The sequence below is a fragment of the Phodopus roborovskii genome, unplaced genomic scaffold (assembly GCF_943737965.1).
Source record: "Phodopus roborovskii unplaced genomic scaffold, PHOROB, whole genome shotgun sequence".
Taxonomy (NCBI): Eukaryota; Metazoa; Chordata; class Mammalia; order Rodentia; family Cricetidae; genus Phodopus; species Phodopus roborovskii.
In genome coordinates this window covers 57,735,857-57,759,610 of record NW_026126407.1, presented here as the reverse complement: position 1 = coordinate 57,759,610, position 23,754 = coordinate 57,735,857, and the positions used below count along the sequence as shown (strand labels likewise).

General features: G+C 44.8%; 1 protein-coding gene across 2 annotated transcripts in view; it reads right to left on the bottom strand.

Annotated features, from left to right (window-relative positions):
* Nucleotides 1-23,754, bottom strand: part of Snx29 (sorting nexin 29) — a 392,572-nt gene that overhangs the window by 349,691 nt on the left and 19,127 nt on the right. Inside the window, exons 4-5 of one of the 2 annotated variants that reach the window (XM_051181423.1) lie at nucleotides 16,509-16,633; nucleotides 145-325 (exon numbers count right to left, since the gene is read on the bottom strand). In XM_051181423.1, coding sequence (XP_051037380.1) covers nucleotides 145-325; nucleotides 16,509-16,633 — 306 coding nt within the window. The remainder of the gene's footprint in view (nucleotides 1-144; nucleotides 326-16,508; nucleotides 16,634-23,754) is intronic. The other variant, XM_051181424.1, reaches the window with a different exon arrangement.

Here is a 23,754-nt window from a genome sequence, read left to right as displayed (position 1 = left end):
GTGCCACACAGAGTCCCTTCTAAGCATTGTGGCTTTGGTTCTCACACCAAGAGAGAAGCTGGCAGGGCTGCAGTGGGGGGACTAGGAAAAAAAGGTCTGTGTCCAGATTCTTCCGCCATGTCTGGGGCTGTCCTGCTATGGTACCTGAGCCTGGCACGGTCAGCCAGGAGCGTATGCAGGTAGCGCTCCAGGGAGTGCTCATTGAGGGCGCAGCGCAGCCAGGCCCGACCTCGACCCACATCTGCAGAGATGTGATGCAGCGAGTAGAAGCGTTGCAGCTCATGCTTGTTGAGGACCTCCTTCACGTAGAACCAAAACACGGGCTCTGGGGAGAGAGGGCAGCAGTATGTCACTGTCATCTTCAGAGCAATGGTCATAGGTGACTTTATGGGGTGTAAATGCCATTACTTCCTTAGCACAGATAAAGCAGAACAAAGCAATAATCAAAAGGAAACAGGCCTCAGAGCCTCCTACCCTGAGACTGCTATTCTCTGTTAACATTTTCAAAACCTTCATGCCAGGATTTTTTTTCTTGCACCTTTGTTTTTATACAAAAATCAACATTTGTGGCCAGTAAATTATGCCCCCCCCCAAACATAACTACACACTAGTCTCTGAAATTAGCCTGTGACTGTAGCCTAAAGTAGCAAAGGAGTGTTGGTACCTGATTGTGTCAATCCCCAAGGACACAACACATTAACATCTGTCTTCATGAGAAGACAAAGAAGCTGACCCATGGGGAAGAAGGCCATGTGACTAGGGAAGCAAAGATTAGAATGGTGTGGCCACTTACAAAGGATGCCAGCAGCCAGTAGAAGTGTGGAGAGGTGAGAATGGCTGCTACCCTGAGGTATCAGCAGGACCAGTCTGTCACTGTCTTCTTGACATGTTAGGCCAGTGAAACTGACCTTGGAGAGCAAATCTCTTAAAGCCAGACACAGTGCCATACAACTACAGTCCTGGCTAATCAGGAAGCTAAGTCAAGAATATGGCTTGAGCCAAGGAGTTCAAAACAAGCCTGGGCAACATAGCAAGATCCCATCTCAACAACAACAAAAAAATATGTTATGCAGTATATTATTGAATGTATATACATATAATTCTGTATCTTGATTCAGTTTTTTCTAAATCATGAACATTTTCCAGATTCAAAAGGCCTCAGAACACTTATGTTGTTACTTATTCACCCAGTCTGCACACTGAACATGATTTTTGGCAGTTTCCCGGTGGGATATAATTTAGCTCTATCTTGATTACAAAGAACACACTACATTGCTGCTTCCCCTTACACAACAAAGAACATCCTTGGTCATAAATAATCACCCTCATTTCTAGATCCTCAGGAGACCTTCCCAAATGGTGAACTACTTGGTATAAGAACAGGAACAAATTTAAGGCTATAGGAAGGCTAAATAAAGTTTATTGAGCCATTCTTACTGGTATCTCTTCAAGCCTACCTTTCTTATCCACGTGTACAAATTATTTGGGAGTTGAAATTCTAGTATATACCTCATTTTGTGATCACTGTTCTTTACAACATCGGTTCACTGACATTTCTTCATTCTATTGTCAATACTACAATGACAGTTTTTAGCTCTTATTAACTGTGCACCAGCCATCGCCAAACATTTCATAACTGACCTCACTCAAACCAAGGTCATTTCATTCAAAGGCAGGCCCTGGACAAGTCTCACATAGTCAATGTAAATGTTAATAATAAGCACAGATGAGCAGGTGTGCAATACCAAACACACGCCACTGACATCACATTTGCCTGACACCTTCAAAATGAGCATGCTTACAAATGCTTGATTTCTAAGTGAGCAGAGCCAAACAGGTTCACAGACCCCTCTGAGAATGTTAAAGTCATTGAAGTTTCCTTCCAGAAGAATGCAAATGTGCACAGCTCCAAAAATTAAACCTGGGATTACAGGCTAACTGGAGAAAAAAGCAGGTAGAGTGTTGAGCACAAAGCCCAAGCGGGCCACCCAACAATGGCAGCATGGCACAAGAAACCAACACCTGTGGCTAAGAAGAGGTGCTGTGTAATCTCTCTCTCTCTTTCTAGGTCAGTAGCGCCTAAATGTGTATGTATGAGTATGTAGGTATTTGGGGGCTCAGCCACTCTCCCAGATCTTTTAACTTCATTACTTATTTATTGTGTGTATCCATCACAATAATTCACAAAGGTCAGAGAATAACTTGCAGGAATCTGTTTTCTCCTTCCACCATGTGAGTCACAGAGACTGAACTCAGATTGTCAGCATAGGTGACAAGAGGCTTTACAGCTGAACTATCTTACTGACTTAATTTTTTCAGAATAAACTTCCCAGGATGAATGAGAATGTGCAGTTCACCCTCAGCTCTCACACGACAAACTCACTTGACTATACAACCACACAGAAGAGGCCATGATCCCTTCTCTGCCTCTGCAGTGTCCTGTGATCTAAACCATCCTTTCCCAGAAAGAGGAAGGCTCTGAAGATGTGCAAAGTTTAGGAAACTCCTGAAGGTTTCAGGATTCCTAGGGCCCCATCCTAAGTCAGAAAGGCAGCAAACACCTGGTCAGGAGAGGAGACTCTTTGGTGGCACTGCCTCCAAGTCAGACGGAAAGCCTTGCAGCCTTGTTATCACCTATGCTGGGATGCTTTTTACGATACAGCTTCCCGAGTCATCCATGCTTCTCTAAGTAACCCTAATAAACTCACTGGTTCATCAAGTAGACTTAGGTGGAGTCTTTCTTTCTTTCTTTCTTTCTTTTTTTTAAATCACTTCCCTATCTGCTGTGAAAAGACATTTGTTCATGTCCCAGAAAAGTTACATTCAAACACCAGAACATAGCCAGGCGTTGGTGGCACACGCCTTTAATCCCAGCACTCAGGAGGCAGAGGCAGGCGGATCTCTGTGAGTTTGAGGCTAGCCTGGTCTACAGAGCGAGTGCCAGGATAGGCTCAAAAACAATAGGAACAATACGGAGAAACCCTGTCTCAAAACAACCAAAAAAAAAAAAAAAAAACAGAACAGGGAACTCTGGGGAGCTCCCTCAGCCAGCAACTGACTCTCACTGATTCCCTGTCTTCTGAAAATCTGCAGTGACCTCCCTCTGACCTTGAATACCAGTAGCACATTAACATGAAGAGTGTTTCACCTTTTCAAGTTTGCAAATTGCTTACCATGAGCATTTTTTCAAGCCTGTCAGTGATGCTGGCTGATGATAAGCATTATCCCAGCAGGGATCCACTTCAGAATTAATGTGGTCTATTTAAAGTGCAGCTCACCTGCCATTTAATGCAAGCAGTGGCCATAGTTTAATTTGGAAATCTATAGCAATCTGCTTTGAAACATGGGGTAAGTTCCAGAAGCATGCCAGGGCTTCCACTTCTCAGAGCACTGAAGCCAGCTGCCAGCAAAAAGAGAGCCAGGAAGGGATGCCAAAGTGAGCTGTCTGGGGGCCTCTTTGCAGCTGACTGACAGAACCAGCTTTCCACAGTTTCTAACAGGCCTTGGCTTTCACTGGCAATGCCAAAGTCATATCTTCCATAGGCACAGAGGATAAAGTGCTTGATGAGCAACAGGAGGACCCAAGCTCAGATCTCCAGCACCCATGTAAATGCCAGATGCAGCTGTTACTGGAGTTTCTTGTCCCACCAAGTCCTGCTGCTGCTTTAGGCCCAAATAAATACACAGATTCTATATTACTTATAAAACTGTTGGCGATGACTAGAGCTTCCTATTGGCTAGCTCTGTCTTAATTATTAATCCATAACTACCTATCTATGTATTTCTACATGGCCTTATCTTACCAGAGAATGCCTGGCACATCCTATCCAGGCTCTACATGGCGTCTCCTCATACGCCTCTGCCTACCTTTCCCAGAATTCTCCTCATCTCCCAGTCCACCTATCTTCCTGTTTCTATTGGCCAAACAGTGTTTTATTCATCAAACAATAAGAGAAACATAGATACAGAAGGACGTTCCCCATCAGCACATGCCTTTAATCCCAGCACTTAGAAGGTAGATGCAGGTGAATCTCTGTAAGTGAAAGCTAGTCTATATATGGAATTCAGGCCAGCCAAAACCTGGGTACAAGAGTGCACCTATAATCCCAGCACTGGGAAAGCAGGGACAAGAGGATCCCTGGGCCTGCTTGTCAGCCATTCTAACCCAGTCAGTGAGCTCCAGCTTCAATGAAAAGGTTGTTTCTCAAAAAATAAGGCAGAAAGCAAGTAAGGAAGACACCTGACATGACCTCTGACCTGCATAAACACATATACACACACCCACATTCAAACTGTGAAATAGGAACACATAATATGTGTATGTAAGTTGACTCAATCAGTGTCAGCCATAGCAAACATACCTGCTTATAATGTGTACAATGGTAAGCAGCTATTGATATCATCATTACATTGAAGCAAAAAGCCTAGCAGAAAGTTTCCTCAACAGCATCCCTCTCCTTGCTCTGGAAACACCCCTTTTTCCTATGACAAACATGTGGTTCCTTAAGATGCTCTTACCCTGTCCTCTTCCACTCCAACAGTGGCAGGTCCCACAAGCTGAGAGGTAATCAGACCACATGAGGGTGTCCACCTCTATGACAGTTTCTCCCATTCGTGTTGTTAGATTTGTGCTCTTCATAGAGTATTCTTTACATTAATTTTGATATTTAAAAATGTATGTATATATTGTGTGCATATGAATGCAGGTACCCACAGAAGTCAGAGATGACAAATCCCCCTGGAACTTGAGTTACAGGCAGTTGTGAGCAGCCCAACATGGATGCTAGGTCCTCTGCAAGAGAAGTACATGCTTTTAACCTGCTAACCATTTCTCCAGATGTGATGAGATAGGGCTTGTGCCCTGCTTTATCTGATGAGCATCTGCACAGTACTGATGGCACTGAGCAACAGCTCTAGAGCCTGGGGTTGGAGGGACAGCCACTGAGCAACAGCTCTCCCCCAGAGCCTGGGGTTGGGGGGACAGCCACTGAGCAATAGCTCTCTAGAGCCTGGGGAGGACAGCCACTGAACAACAGCTCTCCCCCAGAGTCCACTGAGCAACAGTTCCCCTCCAGAACCTACTGGGGACTCTTTCAGTGCCTCAAAGGGTTACAACTGAGCAGAGTAAAGCTGTGGTGATATATTATTTATGATTTATTATAAGCTTGCCTGAAGATTCAGAAAGCAAAGTCAGCCACAAGCAACAGAAGCCAGGCACACACCTCTAATCCTGGCAGCCAGAAGCTAGGAAGTGGTGGTACACATATTTAATACTAGGACTCAGAATTAAGAGGTAGACAGATCTCTTTGCTTTTCTAAACTTCAGCTTGAAGCTTGAACCCCAATATCAGTCTCTGGGCCTTTTATTTATTCATGTTACAAAAACACTATACAATTTAAGAAATATGTCACTGAACTCTAAGGACCTGGGCTCCTTGCAAACATGAAGAAAGGACACCTCTCACACATGTTAGCTAAGATAGGTAGCTGGCTGGAAGGCTCTGAATCACCAGCATGACTTCACTCAGATCAGAGGGTAATCACACCTCTGAGCCTCACATTCACAATCAGAAAAGGAAAAAAGTCTCCAGACAAAGCAGATTCTGTCAATCTTTTTATCAGGCAAGGAGACACAATCCCAGAAAACCACGGGAAGCAAAGTGTAGAAAAGCAGTAGGACTGGCTTGTTCATTCCTGGGGCACCAACAAAGGAGGGCACACCACAGCCACAAACTGGGAACAAATGCTGTCACCCATGCTGAAGCAGGGGCCATCCACACCACTCTCATCTAGCATAAGAAATGGGTGGAAACTTCTGCTCAAGCCCAGGCAGGACCCTCCCAATCATAGTGGGCTCCCAAAAAGGGGCCACAGCTATGTCACCTCACCATCTTCCAGCTGACCACAACTGTGTCTAGAGAAAAGGGACTATGATCTAAATACAAATCACAAATAGTAAAAAATTTCCTGTCTAACATATCAACTTGATATTTTTTTGGTTTTCATAAACCTGTGGTAAATACACATAATTCACCATTTTAACAATTTTAATTTTTATTACATTTTATTGTGTGTGTGTGTGTGTACATGTGTATGTTATGAGGACAACTTAAAAGAGTTAGTTCTCGACAAAGCATGGTAGTGCACTGTTGTGGAATAGAATATTTCTTTAACTATGTATGTAAAGATGTGTTAAATTTGTTTGTGCTGCAGAATAATTGTTTAACTATGGATAGATGTGTTGTATTTGTTTAATTATGTAAAAATGTGTTGCTGATTTACCTTGCCTGCCCAAGGCACCTGATTTGTCTAATAAAAAGCTGAATGGCCAATAGCTAGGCAGAGGAGAAAAGGTGGGGCTGGCAGGCAGAGATGAAAGGGGAGCCAGCCAGTGAGCCAGGGGCAGCCAGCCAGGGACCAACCAGACAGATATGGAGAAAGCAGGAAAGTAGGAATAAGAATAAGTAAAGGTAAAAGCCATGAGGCAAAAATAGAGAAACAGGTTAAATTAAGTTATAAGAGCTAGTGAAACAAGCATAAGATAAGGCTGAGCATTCATAATTAGTAATAAGTCTCCATGTCAGGATTTCAGGCTGACAATCCAAGAAAGCCTGCTACATTTGGCACCCTACACGGGGCTCATATTTCTAGGCAGGGCCTGAGAAAGCTGGAGGAGAGAAAAAGAGACAGGAAAAAGTCAGTTCTTTTCTCCACCGTATGAATCCCAGGGACCAAACTCAGGTCATCAAGCTTACAAAGCAGGCACTTTTACTATCTGAGCATCTTACCAACCCCACCTCAGCCATTTTTTAGTGTATATCCAGTATGTAGCACTGTCTAATCATGGACTTCTAGATCTTTTTCATCCCCAAAATATCCTTCATGAATTACTCCCCGGCCTTCAGGAACTTTAACCTCTTATCTGTAAATTTGACTATTCCAGTCACCTCTATCAGTGGTATTTGTCAGTTTATGACTCAGTACAATGTTGTTGAAGGTTCTTCAACATTATGGCATGTGTTAATGTATTAGTGCTTAATTCCTCTCCACCCCCCTTTTTTCCTCTTGATTGTTGTTTTTGTTTTGTCTTAAGACTGTCTGACTCTGTACCCTGGCTAGTATGTAACTTGATATGATGTATGCTGGCTTCAAACTCACTACACAGCTGAGACTAATGTTTCTACCTCCTAAATACTGTAATTATAGGAATATACCACCCAATCTAACAATCTAACTTTCTCTCTCTCTCTCTCTCTCTCTCTCTCCCTCTCTCCCTCCCTATGGTCGTGGCCTCTAAAAGTATCCGGCTAAATCAAATATCATTCTTGGCCAAGAAAACAATTATGGGACATGACTGGCTTTTCGATGTAAAATCGGCAAGGCCTTTTGCCCTCTCCCGTTGGAGGCTAGGGGGTTGCAGCCCTCTGATTTGTGGTGACATGGATAACTGAAGGAAACAGAAATGGCTGAAGAAGGTAATGCCCTTTTTTTTTTCTGGGGCTCAAAAGTTATACAAACCAAGATGTGCAATAGCATATCTCTCTCTCTCTCTCTCTCTCTCTCTCTCTCTCTCTCTCTCTCTCTCTCTCTCTTCCTTCTCTCGCTGCTTCCCTCCCTTCCCTTTCTCCCTCTTATACTATCTATCTCCCCTACAACCCAGAGACTTGCTATATTTATACTAACCTGGCCTGGCACTCTTTTATGTAGCTAACCTCAGACTTACAATTTTTCTGTCCCAGCATCTAGACTGCTTGGATCACAGGCACGTACCACCACACACCTTTTCACTCCTCATGGCTGTATGAAAACGTTAGGAACATGTTGAACAGTACAGAAAATATGAAATATGAATATATATAATCTCTTCTGTTATTTTTGCATGTGTGATGCATGAGTGGTACATTTATGTACATGTGGGTGTGCACATGTTCATATACATATGTGCACCTGTATACACAGAAGGCTGGAAGAGGATGCATGGTGTCCTGCTTCATCACCCTCTACTTTAGCGCTTTGAGACAGAGTCTCTCACTGAACCTGAAACTAGGCTGGCAGACAGTAAGCACAGCAGTCCTCTAATTTCTACCCAACACAGTACTTTCAAGACAGCCACACCCGACTTTTGACACAGATCCTAGGGATTTGAACTCAGGTTCTCATGCTTGCACAGCAAGCACTCTAATCCACCTAGCCATCTCCCTAGCCCCAGAAAGCAGAGTTTGTAAAACTCAAGACTCATCTCCTTTTAGATGTGTGCTTCCTCTTCTTTGAAGAGACATATCCTAAGGGGAGTAAAAGACCTAGGGAACTTCCAAGCTGATAATCATGTCTAGAAATTGACAAGTCAGGAGTCCAATATGAGCCTTCATTCATGACACATCAAAAATAAATACCTTTGAAAGAGCCAGTGGTCACAACATCCCCAAGAGACATTAGTCTAGACATAAGACTGCTTTTCAGGACTGGGAGTTGAGCCTAGGTAAGCACTGTGCCACTGAGTTATATTCCCAGACTTTTTTCCTCCTTATAGAGACAGAATCTTCTTTGAACTTGCAATCCTCCTGCCTCAGTACCCAGAACATAACATGCATGCATGTCCCTTGCACTGGCACTGACTCTGTGCCACTTAGATGTCAAGACCCCTACCTGGGACTCTGAAAACATCCTCACAGTTTTGGGGCCTGTGAGTTGAGGAACAGCATGCCCCATAAGGCTGGCCATTCTTTACTACCACTAAGCACTTCTGTCAGTAACCATGGACACAGTTTGCTGTTCCACCACACCATTGGCAGACATCCTTCTGAGGCCTCTTTCGCCAGAAGTAGATTTGCAAGTTCATGACAATAACAGCAAAACCCCAAGAAGGAACTGAAAGCACCATACAGAGGGGAGGGTGACAGAGCAGACTTCCCTCCCAACCGAGATGGCACATGCAGCTTCCTCAGAAATCAGTGTTCTATAGAAATTAAGTCATTGCCCAAGGGGACTCAGTGAATCAAAATATAAGCTCTGCTTTAAGTGAAGTACACTCGACCATTTTCAAAAGTCCCCACCAAGGTCCAGAGTCCAATTGACAGGTATGGGGACAATACAGCACTGGGGTAGGGGCCTTCCTGGAAAAACTAGAGCTTTGCCTGAGTCAGGATCTTCACACAGCCCTTGGTCAGCTCCATGAAGTACACTCTAAGCTACAGAATAAATGAGGCTGGACCCTGCCCCGTCCCTCCCAGGAACAGCAACAGGCAAGAGGACAGGGCACACCACCAAGAGGCTTCACAGGGACTGCTGAGGCTCAAGCAGGGTGAACTGAGTAGGGACTCAAGGGAAGAAATTTGAAATTTCTAGAGAGAACACACTGAAACCACAATGAGAAAGCACTCCGTGTCCATTTGAATGGCTATTAGTCTCTGTAGGGTTTTGTTGTTGTTATTTGGCTTTGTTTGTTTGTTTGTTTCAAGACAGGGTTTCTCTGTGCATATTTCTGGCTGTCCTAGAACTCACACTGTAGACCAGGCTGGCCTTGAACTCAGAGATCAATCTGCCTTTGCCTCCCAAGTGCTGGGATGTGAGACATGGAGAAATAAGAGGATGACTTGTTGAGAAGAAAGGAATGGATACAAAGTGCTATTTCATTGAGGTTTTAATGTTTTCTCTCTAGAAAGGACAGGGATGGGAATGACTAAGATCTACTGTAGAAATGCCCTGAACTCAGCACCTGGAGGGTGTGGAGCATCTGTGGCCTCTCTATGCTGCTGAGTAGGATGCACAGCACTGTAGTAGTAGGAGAATAATTTAGTGTCTTCTCGAAGTGTTAAACACAAAGCTAGAGATTGCTCAGCAGGAGAAAATGCTGAGCTGGCAACCTGAGTTTCAGCATTGGACCACAGGTAGTGGGAGGAGAGAACTGACTCCATGCTGTCCTCTGACCTCCACACACTTAATGCTGCATCCGCATGCACAAGCGTGTAAGCTCACTTGCTCTTGCGCTCTCTCACTCTCTCTCTCTCTAAGTAAATTTTTATTTTATAAAAGCTCATCGATTCCACAATTCCACAGGCAAAAGCCCTTGCCACCAAGCCTAATCAGTGGAGTTTGATCCCAGGGCCTCATTGGTGAAAGGAGAAAAACATTGCCCACAAGTTCTCTTTGACTTCAACATGTACAATGGTGCATGCACACAGCATACAAATAAGTAAACAAAACAAAACTTTATGTTAAATATAAGATCACCAGAAGATTCAGCCATTCCACTTCTGGGTAAATATCAAAAGAACTAAAAGCAAAAAAAGCACAATATGTATTTATCTACCCATGTTTATAGCAACGTTAACAACAGCCTACAAGCAACTCAAGTGTTAACCAGGAAAAGAAAATATGGTTATCTATATGCTGGAGTAGTGCTCAGCCTTAAACAGGGTGGGGGAGCGGGGAGAAGATGGTAAATGAAGCCAGACAGAAAGAGCAGTTTACAAACCTCACTTACATGAAGTACCTGTATTAGTCAAGTTCATTAAGAAGTAGAATGGTAGCTGCCGGGGTCTGGAATGTATAATCAGCATTTTAATGAGCATATCATTTCAGTTAGGAATATACTGTGGTGGGAAAGTATTTAATACCACTGAGCTATAGACTGCCACTGTTTTATATTTATTACAGGTGTGTTAGTGTTTTGCCTGAGTGTGTGTCTGTGTGCTATGTGTGTGGCTGGTGTCCACAGAGGCCAGAAGAGGTATCTGATCCCCTAGAGCAGGAGCTACAGATGGTTGTGAGCCACTATGTGGGTGCTGAGAATGAAATCGGGCCTTCTGCAAGACCAACAAGCACCACACCACTGAGCTGTGTCTCCAGTCCCAAGCTGCAGACTTTCAATGGTTAGGATGATATATTTTATTATGCCTATTTTACTATAATTGTATATGGTGTGTGGATGTCTATGCTCCTGTGTGTGAGTGCACTCACTTTGTGCCCACCAGTAGAAGCCAAAATCAGGAGTCTTCATGTTTGTACAACATCATGTTTGTACATGATGTGGGGGCATGTATGAGGTGTGTAGGTCAGAGGACAACCTATGGGTATCACTTCTCTCTTTCTACCTTAATTCATGCCAGGGTATGAATCTTGTCCATGCTGAGCCAACTCATGGGTCTTCTACCTAGTTTTCCAAGACAAGGTCTTTTCCTGAGCCCAGAGTTCACCATCTCTGCTAGACTGTTCCACCTCCTCCAATGGTGCCTACTTGTAGGTAGGCACTAACAATCTCAATCAGTCTTCTTGATTATGCAGCAAGCACTTCACCACACTCCTCCACTACTCACCAGTCCTCAGTTTTTCACAGACACACAGGTATGGAAGTTTCATCTTAGGAGTGCTCTAGTCACTTTTCCTGTTGATAAAATGCCCTGGCCAAAGCAACCCAAGGACAGAAGGGTTTGACCTGGCTCTCTCAGTTCAAGGCAGCAGCAGCTTGAAGTGGCTGGTCACCCTGCATCCCTCAGGGAGAGGATAGCAAAGAATGCTGCACAGGTGCCTCCTTTTCCTTCTGCCCAAAACCATACTCTTAGGAGGGTGCTGCCCACAGTTAGGGTGGGTCTCCCCTCTCTGACATAAGCAAGAAAACCCCTAGGAGGCATGCCCAGAGGCTCATCTCCCAGATGACCAGATCCTATCAAGTCCATGATATATATTAACTGTTGGGAGTTTGGAAAGAACTGCCGAGTGTAAAGAACAGGGGGAAAAAAAATCAGCACAACCAAATGGCTGCCTAAACAAGGCCAAGGACAACACTAATAGACATACTACCATAAAAAGGGGAAGTCCTGAGGGGCCCCGCCCCTAGACAAACAACTACAGACAACTAACCACTGCTGAGAGAAAGAATTAATCTTCCCCTTAGGGATGAGCCCCCTATTTGGTTATGAGTCCTTACAAAGTACTGTACTTTGGCTCTCATCTTGGTTAGCTCCAGTGCATTATACACATTATATAGCTTCAAAGGTCCCCTGTCTCCAGCTCCCCAGACCCTAAGGATCTGTACTAATGTTGGTACACACTATGTGCTCCTTGCTGAGGCTGTAAAGGTCCTGGTCCTACCAGCTTAGCCTGCTGCTCTTCCCTGTGCACCTGCCCCCAGGCTGATCTGTAGCTGGCAGGAAGAACAACCCTGCACTTGCACTCCAAAGAACAGGCCTGACCCAACAACTCCCCTCCTTGTGTGGCTCCTTCTGTGGCTGTCTGATCTGCAAGCAGACTATTACTCATGGAACCCTGGGCTGACCAGAGCACTGCCTGAGTGCATTCTGCCAGGTGACAGGGGCAGACCCGCGTAATACCTGAACCCTTATAGGCACCACCCTGTCATTAGTAACTAATATTAATAGGCTAAAAAGCACTGACCATCAGTGGAGGCAGAGCAGCTCCTGGTACTCCACAGCTCAACAGAACCTCACAGAACAGCTGAAACCACACACAAATGATGGTATGAAGTGTCCTTCAAAATGAGACAAAACAAAGGCCTGTGTGAGAAACCAGAAAAACCCAGGCAAGGCTGCAGTGGTAACCCCAAGTAGTAGGAATATACGTTGACTAATGAATTGTGAGGCTACATGGGGATGCTTTATGCTTTTGTGTATTGCCTTGTATTCAATGTTTCATCAAAGCTGAGGTCACAAGCATCCATGAATGGGCTGGGGAAATGGCTCAGTAAGAAAACTACTTGCTGTACAAGAGGGAGGGCCTGAGTTCAGATCCCCAACACCCTCGAAACATTCACTTGTGGGCTGAACCTCCTACTTCAACATGAAAAGATGGACCAGTGGGTAAAGATGCTTGCTGCCAAGCCTGAGTTCAATCCCTGGTACCTGCACAGTAGAAGGAAAGAACAAACTACCACAATTATCTTCTGACATATATTCTAGCCATGGCATAACACACACACACACACACACACACACACACACACACACACACACACACACACACACACTAAAGCAAGCAAAGCAGCTAGACAGATGTGGCAAAAGATAAACCTGTAATCCCAGAACTAAGAGACAGAAGCAGGAGGATCCCTAAATTCACTAGCCAGTCATTTAGTCAGCTGGAAAGCTCCAGGTGTAATGAACCTTATCTCAAAAATAGAGAAACAAATAAGACAGAAAATAGTAGAAGAACCTCTATCTACTTCTGCCTCCAAACTCGCATACACAGGTGTATATACACAATATTTCATCACCCTCATTCAGCCCACAGAACAGGTGACTGGGACTCTAGAAGGTGAGTTCTCACAAATTTTGCATGCTCCAATGTATTTCCTTTACTATGGACCATGGTCTGAAAAGGACAGAGGTATGGTATTGGCATATGGGGAGTAGACTATCTCAGGCTTCAGAGGCAGCGGTAGAGGTGTGCCTGGAGTGACAGGGACACCTTTGCCAGTGTACTCAAAACCAACTAAGGGACAGCAGGCTGTGATTTAAAGTAGAAACCCCTATTTCAACATGAAATTCATAATTTTTGAATGTTAGAAACTTTAAAATAAGTGAATAAATAACCAAGTTACTAATCTCAGGCATGTTTGTGCCCAACCCCAGAGGACTAAATGTAAGCCACATCTTTGGCAAGCACACAGCATTCTACACTACCTCAGTCAGTACTCTGTGTGGAGCTTTTCTCTCTTTACTAGGAAATGGGTTTGCGGTTCAGGGAGTTGGACATATGAGCTAGCACTGCTAGGCAAGCACCCTACCACTGAGTTACAGCTCAGCTAGGAAGGACCAAGCTTCTCACCTGTAAACCCAGCTGATACAGCAGCCTCCCAGCTTAAGTCTTTGTCGTAATTCAATAAACAAGGACAGTATCAAGGAAGACTGAAATGTGGGCTGCCCTGAACCTGGGCCTGTGATTGCCTCGTCTTACAATGAGGAAACAGGATCAGGGAGATGTCCCCATGGGCTCCTGACTGACAAGTCACTAAGAAGGATGTCAACCCTGCCCAACTTAAGCTACCCCCTATGCTACATTATTGGGGGGGGGGGGTCATATCTAACCAATCCTCTCTGGATTTCATGTTTCTCATTCTGTCCCAAAGAGCTGCTCTCATGGTTCTTCAACCTGATCTCAGCTAATAAATCACCAGCCCTCCTCCCTTGAGAGGTTTATAATCACTCCCTGCAAGGAAAGAGATCTTAATCGGCCAAGGCCGCTCTAGCAGCCAGAGAATGGTTAATTAAGGCAGCCAACAGAGATGACAATGAAGCCTTCCTTGGCAGCCATCCCAGGGCTAAGCCAGTCTGCTCTGTTCCCAGCTTCTTATTGGCATGGATAGCTGTGCATCCTTGTCAGCAGACAACAGTAGAGCCTGTGCCCCCACTTCCAAGGTACAAAGGGAAAACTAAGCTGAGGTAGATGGAGCTGAGGGCTGAGGACATTACAAAGGCATAGGGGGTTTCCTGGTTATCAGAGTCAAGAAACAAGAAACAAAAATTCTAGTCTTCGAGGCGACAGGAAGAGCTAATCTCCCTGTGTGGCCAAAAGGTCAGAACTTGAGGGAGGATAAGGTGAGGGAACGGTGAAAGTTCAGGTGCTGGGGGAGAAAGGGTCACTCTTCTGAGCAACACAAGTCAGTGTTTTCAATGAAGCTGTCAGCACATCCTGCCAACCACCCTCAGAGACCATGCTCTCCCTGTGTGCTAAGCACCAAGGATCAGAGGGAGTGTCCGCAAGGTCACAATCGCCCAAATACAGCTTGCCTCTGTGGCCAGCTGTTGACCTCACCTACTGGAAGCAATCAAGGGCCCTGTGGATTAAGATAACTATCTACCCACCAAGTCAAGATGAAAACCAAGAGAAAAGAAGACTCAGCAAACACAGGGGAAACTGGAAAAATCTTAGCAAACAGCTTGGACACTGACCCACCCCATAGGCAGGCTTAGGACCCCAGGAAAGCTTCTGAGATCACACTATAAACCATTGCCAACAACATCTGAGGCAGGCAAGGCAGGACAGGCTGCTGGTAGAAGCTGATTGAAAGGCATCAAGGCCTTTGGCACAAACTGTCTTGGGATTGGCCCCCTCCTTACCTGTTTGTTTGTTTGGTTTGGGTTTGGTCTGGTATTGGGACACAGTCTCACATAGCCCAGGCTGGCCTCAAAATTATCCTTGTACCTCTAACTCCCTAGTGCTGGGATTATAGGTCTACACCACCATGTCTGATGCCTTTGCTGACTTAAAGGAGACCTGTGAGCGCTAAAAACAATTCAGTGTGAAATTCAGCAGTGAAAAGAACCCTCCAGGCCTAGGCCCTGATCCACAGAACCGAATTCATTTCTCAAAATGAGCTACTTACTAGATAAACAGGGATCAAAGATCTGCTGAAGAGCTGACAGAAAGCCAGGAAGGCCTAGACCAGGTGTGGTGGTGCCCACCTACCACCCTATATGGAGGAGGCTGGGGCAGGAGAATTGCAGGCTCAAGGTCAAAGGCTGGAAGTCCAAGAACAGCAGCCCCTCTTGCTCAGCCTCTGCTGAGGCTGTATCATATCATGACAAAGGCTTTTTTTTTTCTTTTGCTATAATTTATAGATATTTATTGTTTTATTCCCTTGTATTTCTTTTTTATGATAATATTTTTATTTAAATTTGAAACAAGCTTGTCAAAACAGACAAAGGCTTTTGACAAGATTGTGTGTACCTGGTACAGGAGACCTCTGTCTGAAAGAAGAGAGGTGTGAGATGATCTCCACAGACGCCCACCACACACCCCTGCTCTGTCTTTCTGGTGTAATGAGAGCTACTGGGGAAAAGGACACATTTCTGCTCAACAGCAATGCTTGCATTAGCATGAGGACAAGGAAGAGTCAGGAATTGGAGTTGGCAGCCATAAGAAGGGTCTCAAAAATCCACCTTAGAAATGTGAAGGATGGAGAGATGCCTAGCCTTCTCTGTAGGACACAATTTATTCCCAAGTTCACGGCCAGAGCAGAACACCCATCTTGTAGGCTTCCTCACCCATACAGGTGGAACGGTAAAGGCCTCGGCTACTTCTGTGAAGTAGAAGGAGTTAATGTGCATCCAAGATTATCAAAGAGCCAGGGTCCCACTAAGCACCAAGTGTCCCCTATTTTCAGCGATAGCATTTTACAACACTGAGATGGGTAACAGCAGAACTCTGAGCTCCCAGACCGTGGGGTTTCTGGTGCTGCTGAAAACATTTAATTATGGAATGTCATGCTATCCCCATGCATCAAATTAAAACAGATTATTCATTTCCCAATAATTGCTACACCACACTGGAAGAATAAGCACTGTGGCTATAGGCAGCCAAAGCCAGAGGAGTTGGTGACACATGATTCTGAGAAGCACATAGAAGATGACTTCATTTAAATTAAGGGGCCAGACAGCACTGTTTTTGCTTCTGTTTTTCACTCCATGGATTTCTGAGCAGACAAGCACAGGCCCAGGCCCACACAATGGACCTACTATGGAAAGACAGACAAGGGAGTGGGCTTCAAATACCTGTCTCAGTTTTGCTGGAAAAGCCTGCTGCCTGCTTGATGGCTGCTGCCGTGAGTGCTAATCCTCGGCTCCTCTTCATACCATGCTGAAGGACAGCTTCAAACTGGGCACACAGACAGGTCACCCTACAGGAGAAGGAGGGACTCATCAGTCCACCTAAGAAGTGGCATCAGCAGAGTGAGCTCCAGCACTGTAAGTGAGCTGCCAGGTGTGACTCCAAGAGACAACTGGATTTCCAGACTTAGGGAGCACCAAAAGCCTCACCCCTGTTTGATTCAAGTCATGGATACACCTCAGGACCAGTGCTGGAAGAACAGGGGAAAGGATGCCAATCAGCGAGTGATACAAAGCCAATTTAACAACAAATCCGCCCTGTGGGGACTGCATTCAACTCACAAGTCTCAACTCTTAATTCACATCACAATTTACAAAGCACAAAGCAAGATGACATTTTAGAAGCTGATTCCACCAGCCTGCCAAACCAGAAACACTGTAATTTCATGGCCTATTACTTACTGCCATGTGAATTCTTATTCTTGTTCCTTATTGTATTATTATAAGAAAGTACATTGTGAACTCCTATCTAGAGTTGACAAAATTTTCAATTACAATACAATTGCTGTGCACTTAATTGAATTTCTCAATAACTGGAAAAAAATGGGAGATTCGGGGTATTCCTGTAGAAAGATCTAGTCAGGGCAACCAAACTGGATTCTCAGGTCCTCCCTAGGCTCTTGGGTCTCTGGGTTCTTGGCACATGCCTTCTGAGCCCTTCCATTTACAGCCAGTGTATAGCTCCTATGTGCCAGCCTTGTTCTGGGATCTGAAAATACAAAAGGTGGAGAAAAGGTGGGGCAAAGTGCTGCACACCTTTAATCTCATCTCTCAGGAGCAGAGGCAGCTGGGTCTCTATGAGCCAACCTGGTCCATATAGCAAACTAAAGGCCAGACAAGGTTACTTAGTGAGACCTGCCTCAAAACTAGATAGGTTATAGATAGATGATAGATAGATAGATAGATAGATAGATAGATAGATAGATAGATACATAGATAGATGATGGATGAATGATAGATTTAAGAAAAGAAACACAAAAGGGTAGGAGAGACAGAAAGGGCCCCACCCCAGAGCCTCTGCACTGCTCTGAGGAGGCAAGTATGGCCAGAGACCTCACTAAACATTTCAGTTCCTCAGAACTTGGAAGAAATTAGACCAGGGTGGCATGGAGAGTGGAATGGCCAGGTCAACATCTTAAGAGCAGATGGCAGTAGCCTTGGATTTAAGACCTCAATTTTGACAGAAAGGAAGGAAGGAAGGAAGGAAGGAAGGAAGGAAGGAAGGAAGGAAGGAAGGAAGCAGCAAATTAAGCAGAGGGGCCCAGTGCAAAGGCCCTCAGAGCACCTCCCACCTGGCTCAACTTTGCCTAACTTCAAGGATATCTGCTCCACCAATCACCTTATCTGGCACAGTCCTGCTCCAGGGGGCTGTTACTATGTGGTGGTAAAACATTTTCATACCTGTTACCTCAGGAACTCCCCCAACAATGTTTTGAGCACTGATGCAGTAGATTCTATTATCTCCTAACCTAAGTCCTGGCCTCCCTGCTTGTCTTTCTGGACTATCTGTAACCAGCAGGTCTAGTATGTGTTCCCCACATGCTTCTCCAGTGCTTACAGAGTATATATAGGTCCCAGGATCCATCCACAACAAGACAACCTTCTTTGTGAGGCAGTTGTCACTCCTAAACACTTGCCAAGTGTCTGCCACTCCACTGTGCCAAGCAAGCATGCAAGTATATGGGGCTTCCTGAAAGCTAGGACAGACACAGAATTACCTGAAATCCACAGAAACCAAAATTGGAGCCAGACCAGGGCCCCATCTGAGGAGGCAAATATGGCCAGAGACCTCACTAAACATTTCAGTTCTAAACTGAGTTGAGGTTTCTCTCTATTTAAGGGAGACCTCTAGCTTAAAGTGAATCTCTGCAAATTCAACCATCCGATTAACAATCCCTGGCAGTTCACTTGGCTCCAAAGCATAGGTCAGTAACTGCCTGATCAGCTCCAGATAAAGCCAGGCTCAGCTGATTTAGCGTGTCTGGTTCTCCTGGTGTCCTCCATCCCCTCTGGCTCCTACACTCTTTCTGCCTCCTCTTCCTTGGGCTCCCTGAGCTCTAAGAGGGATCTGATTAAGACATCCATTTAGAGGTTGTGTTTCAAGGCCTCTTTTTCCACACGTCTGGCTGTGGGTCTCTGCATCTATCCCTGTTTGCTGCAAGAGGAAGCTCCTCTGATGATGACCAAATAACACACTGATCTATGAGTATAGCTGAATATCATTAGAAGTCATTTTATCAGCTGGGTGGTGATGGTAGATGCCTTTAATCCCAGCTCTTAGGGGGCAGAGATGGAATATCTGCGAGTTTGAGGTCAATGTGGTCTACAGAGCTAGTTACAGAACAGTCAGGGAAACCCTGTTTCAAAAAAAAAGTAATTTTACTGATACTTTTTTGTTTTTAAAGACAAGTAGTGTTTGGTTTTCCTATATGTCTCTTGGCTATCTAGTTCCCAGTTCTTGGTCACCCAAGAAGTGTCAATTATGGGTTCTCTCTGTGGAGTGGGGCCTTGTAAAACTGGCTGGCTACTCCCAGAAGTCCTGAGCCACCATCGCCCTAGCAGATGTTGTAGGCAGGACAGATTGTAGGTCAAAAGTTTTGTGGCTGAGTTGGTGTTTGTTTCTCTTTTGGTAGACAGCAGAGTACTTTCCCATACCAAAGACATTAGACATAGTAGTAAAGGCTCCATGCAGGCATCAGCTCGACTTCTCCATGTTGAATAGCTGTATGGGGATGTACTAGGCAATGGGACTCCATTATCAGTTTGTGGAGAACAACCCATTGTCTTAGCAACAGCCTGGGTTGTTGAGGGATTTCCATGGGACTCTCCTGGCCAACAACTCAACTAAACACAATGCAATCCCCTGTACTTGAAGACAAGAGACAGACAGTTGAGACTCCATATCCCCCATTATTAGAACACTTCATTAGGATCATTTTCACATATTTTATTAAATTTCCACCGGCCTAGGTTTCCATAACATCACTCAAATCCCCTCAATGAGGCTTACTGGCATACTCTCCCTGGCCTGCTCAGCTTGCTTCTTTATGTAACCTAGTACCACTGCTCGGGGATGCACCGCCCACAGGGGCTGGCCTCCTGTATCAGTCATCAATCCAGGAAATGTCCCACAATCTTATCTTGGATAGAGGTATGTTCTCAAATGAGGCTCCCTCTTCCCAGATAACCCTGTGTCAAACTGACAGAAAGCCAACCAGCACACTTACCCAGGACAACAGAGAAGTACATACAACACGTAAGTCCATATGTCCATCTACTTTACCCCTTTCCTTGCACCTTCATATTGTATGTTATCCCAGCCCAGGAACAACCCATAACCCCTCCACCTACCCATTTGCCCACTAATGCTACAGTCACCTCTATACGATCTAATTATAGGTCACTGTGATTGTTCCCATAGTTTACATGTCCAAATTCAATTCAATGTCATTAGGACAACCATCCTCTCACGAAGTGTGTCTCAAACATAGCACAGTGCCCTCCAACAAAACACTCCTCAACATCAGGTGATAAGAGTTCTCTGACCTTTAATTAACTACACAAAAATGCAGGTTAAAAAAAATTTAGGTCAGACATGATGGCACACACCTTTAATCCCAGCACTCAGGAGGCAGAGGCAGGTGGATCTCTGAGTTCAAGGCCAACCAGGTCTACACAGCAAAAATGTTGAATTCATTAAGTTCTTACTAAGTGTGCCCAGGAAATGTCACTATAGGCAAGCATCACCGTCATCCTCAGAAGTGAGATAACTATCAGCCTCTGACTTGTCCATCACAGGAGAGATTTGGAGAAATCACACACCCAAAATCACAGCCCAAAATCACACACCTAGTTGTCAGTGACTTGTGCCCATTGTCCTCCATGCTAACTGCCTCTCATCTCCACCAAGAAGACAGTAAGGTGATAAGGAGAATGAGGCTTACATACGTCCACTGTGCTCCTTCCCAACAACCATTATTTATACCCTAGATAAATGTTTATTTAAATTTAGACATGAAAATGTACTCAGATTTCTTAAATATCTAAGAGCTCTACACCTGCTAAGAATACTCTTTTTCTCGGAAGGAATCAACTCATAGCCGAGTGTGCTGGTACATGCTTGTATAGCTAACACAGGGAGAAGGAGGAAGGCCACCTGTTCATGACTAGCCTAGGCTACACAGTTAGTTCAGGCTACTCTGGGGTGAAGATATAGCTCATGTACTTTGGTTAATAAAACAGAAACATACATGGCTGGCAGCTTACCACTGTAGTAGAATATCTGTACTACAACAAGTATGAGACTCTTAGTTCTATCATCAACACAAAGTAAAAAATAAAACTAAAAAGCTTATGTCAGAGAGATGTCAGATCCAATTAACCAAAACCAGAAGTTTTTCCCAGTCTAGTAAAAATACGGCATCCAGTTAACACCTTCAACTAAGAAGAGGCTGAATGATGGGATAAAAGTCACATGATGCATACAGAGGCATTTAAAATGGGAACAGGCTGCCAGGTGATGGTGGCACACAAATTTAATCCAGTACTCAGGAAGCAGAGGCAGGAGGATCTCTGTGAGTTTAAGGCCAGCCTGGTCTACAAAGCTAGTCCCAGGACAGGTTCCAAAGCAATACAGAGAAACCCTATCTCAAACCCCCACACACACAAAAAGAAAAAAAAAAAGGAAGGAAGGGAGGGAAGGAGGGAGGAAAGATGGGAAAAACAAAGTGAAAGGGAAGGACAGAGTGAAGGAGGGGGAAAGAAAAGAAATCCACTGTATATATCTATGAAATTATCAAAGAATAAATTATATTAAAAAATAAAAAATCCAAGTTCCTTCTAATCCTCTACTGTTCCCTAAAAGATTCTGGCTCTTAGAGTCTTGAAGACAGTGTGGGAAGAGACCTAGTCTAAAAGCAATATTAGGGCTGGAGATATGACTTGGAGGTAAAGCCCAACTTGCCTAGCATGTGTGCTGTTCCTTTCCCAACATTGGAGAAAGAAGTGCAGCAGCAATCACCCTGATTTTCCAGGAAAAAAAGAAAAAAGTAGCTGGGGTCATATGGAAAGAAGTCTTCCAACATCCACTGTTGAGGGCCTGAAAGCCAAAGCAAATGTCTTCAAAGCTCACAATTCATTTCTGCCCTACTGCCTATGTACAGTCTATTCCCCCATCAACAGAGTGATGGACAGCCATCATAAGCTGAATGACAAGTGTACCAACCCAGCCTATATTCCCAAATTTGCATAGTTCCCCAGATGTGTTCCTCCATGGTGGGTACTCCTCACAATGAACAAGGCCCATGAAACACTCAGGCTGGGGTAAGCCAGGCAGAGCCCAGGAGGTCAGAGAAGGGCTTGATTCCTAACTGAGCCCTGAGAGCCCACTCACTTTTGGACAGTTAGCCTAGGAAATCCCAGAGCTCACTACAGTCCTGCTATAACACTCCTGGTGAGTGGTTAATTCTCACTGTCAACCTGACTATATTCAGAATCACTAAGGAAGCACATCTGTAGCCTGTGAAGGTGTTTCCATCCTGATGGTGCACAATCCGACACACTGGAGTACCAAACCAAATCAAAAGAGAGAGCTGAGCAGCAGCACTTGCCTCGACAGGCTTCTGTGATGACACTGTGACAGGGGACAACTGATGGTGGCAGAGAACCCACAAGGGAACAGATCTCTGGGGCAGAGTCCTTTGTCACAGGTGAAGAAGGTCACTCATCCACCATTTCAGACCTGCTATTCTGAAGCCTCAGACTATCTCATTAGCTGTAGGTCTTGGCAGCTGCCAGGAGGGAGTAATAGAAAAGAGGGAGAGGAGACAGGGGCTGAGGGAGCTGGTGTGTCTGGCACTGGAGACAGGTTAGGAAGGACTCCAGAGAAAGACAGAGAATATTCAGGGTCAGGCACACATGCCAAGGATCTGGCTAGTTATCCAAAAAAGCAGGCAGGCCAAGTGGAGATTGGCAAGCTGCTGCAAGATTGCTGTCTCTTCATGGCAGACAACATTCCCTCAACAGTGAAGGTGGCTCCTACAGCCAGGCATGCTTGCAATTTTGTCAAAACTTAGAAATGAGAAGGAATGCTCTAAGGGCTAAGGCAAGCTTTTTGAAACCCCAGCCTCAAAATCAATCTGACCACTCAATGGGCACTACAGAGGGAGAATACAGTCACCCCCCCCCCAGTATTTGCGAGGGAATGTATGGACACTCAAGGTCTTCACATAGGTTGGTATAGTGTCGGTGTCATCTATGCACATCCTCCCATGAACTTCAGATCCTCTCTGAATTGTTTGTAATACCTACTAAATGTAAGTGCTAGACAAATAGTTACTGTATATGCCTAGGGAGTGATGCCCACCCCTCAAGAAAGTATGTACATGTTCAGTACAATGTGTTGATGGGGAGGTTCTGGGGACAGAACTCAAGCCTTGCATAACTAAGCATACATTCTATCACCGTGCTGTAGTCCCTGCCTTTCTCCTACTTTTGTCTGCAGTTGAACTCACAGATGTAGAACTGGCAGATACAGAAAAGCTCAATCCTAAAACATTCACAATGTCTAACTGTCATGTTTAGATATGAAGTACCCTCATGTGTTGAAGATCTGGTCCCCAAGCAGCAGGGTTCAGAGCTAGGGCTTCTGGAAAATGAATGGATCAAGAGGGCTGCGACCTTTCAAAGGACTGATCCACTGATAATTTGTAATTTGTAGCACTAATGGGAAGTCACAAAAACCTTAGGCAGCAGGGCCTATATGAAGAATGTAGATTACTGAGGCATTTTTTGAAAGATGTCCCATGCCCCTTGTTCCTTGTCAGGAGCCCCTCCTGCTTCCCAGATGCAGGCTGAGCAGCTTATACCACCATGCTCCAGATACAGCAACTGGGAACTATTACCTCTGAAGCCATGACTCACAATGGTTTCTCTTTTTAGGGAACTTCTCCTAGAAAGCCTGTCCCAGGAACCAAAATGCTGAAAAATACACTAACTGGGCACCATCATTTGCCTTTCTGAGTCAATTTTATCATCAGAAAAGTCACAATGCTACTGCATCTAGGTTGTCCTAAGGATGCAATGCCAACCCAGCATCAAGTAATCCCTAGCCACCAAAACAGCCATAGCAGCC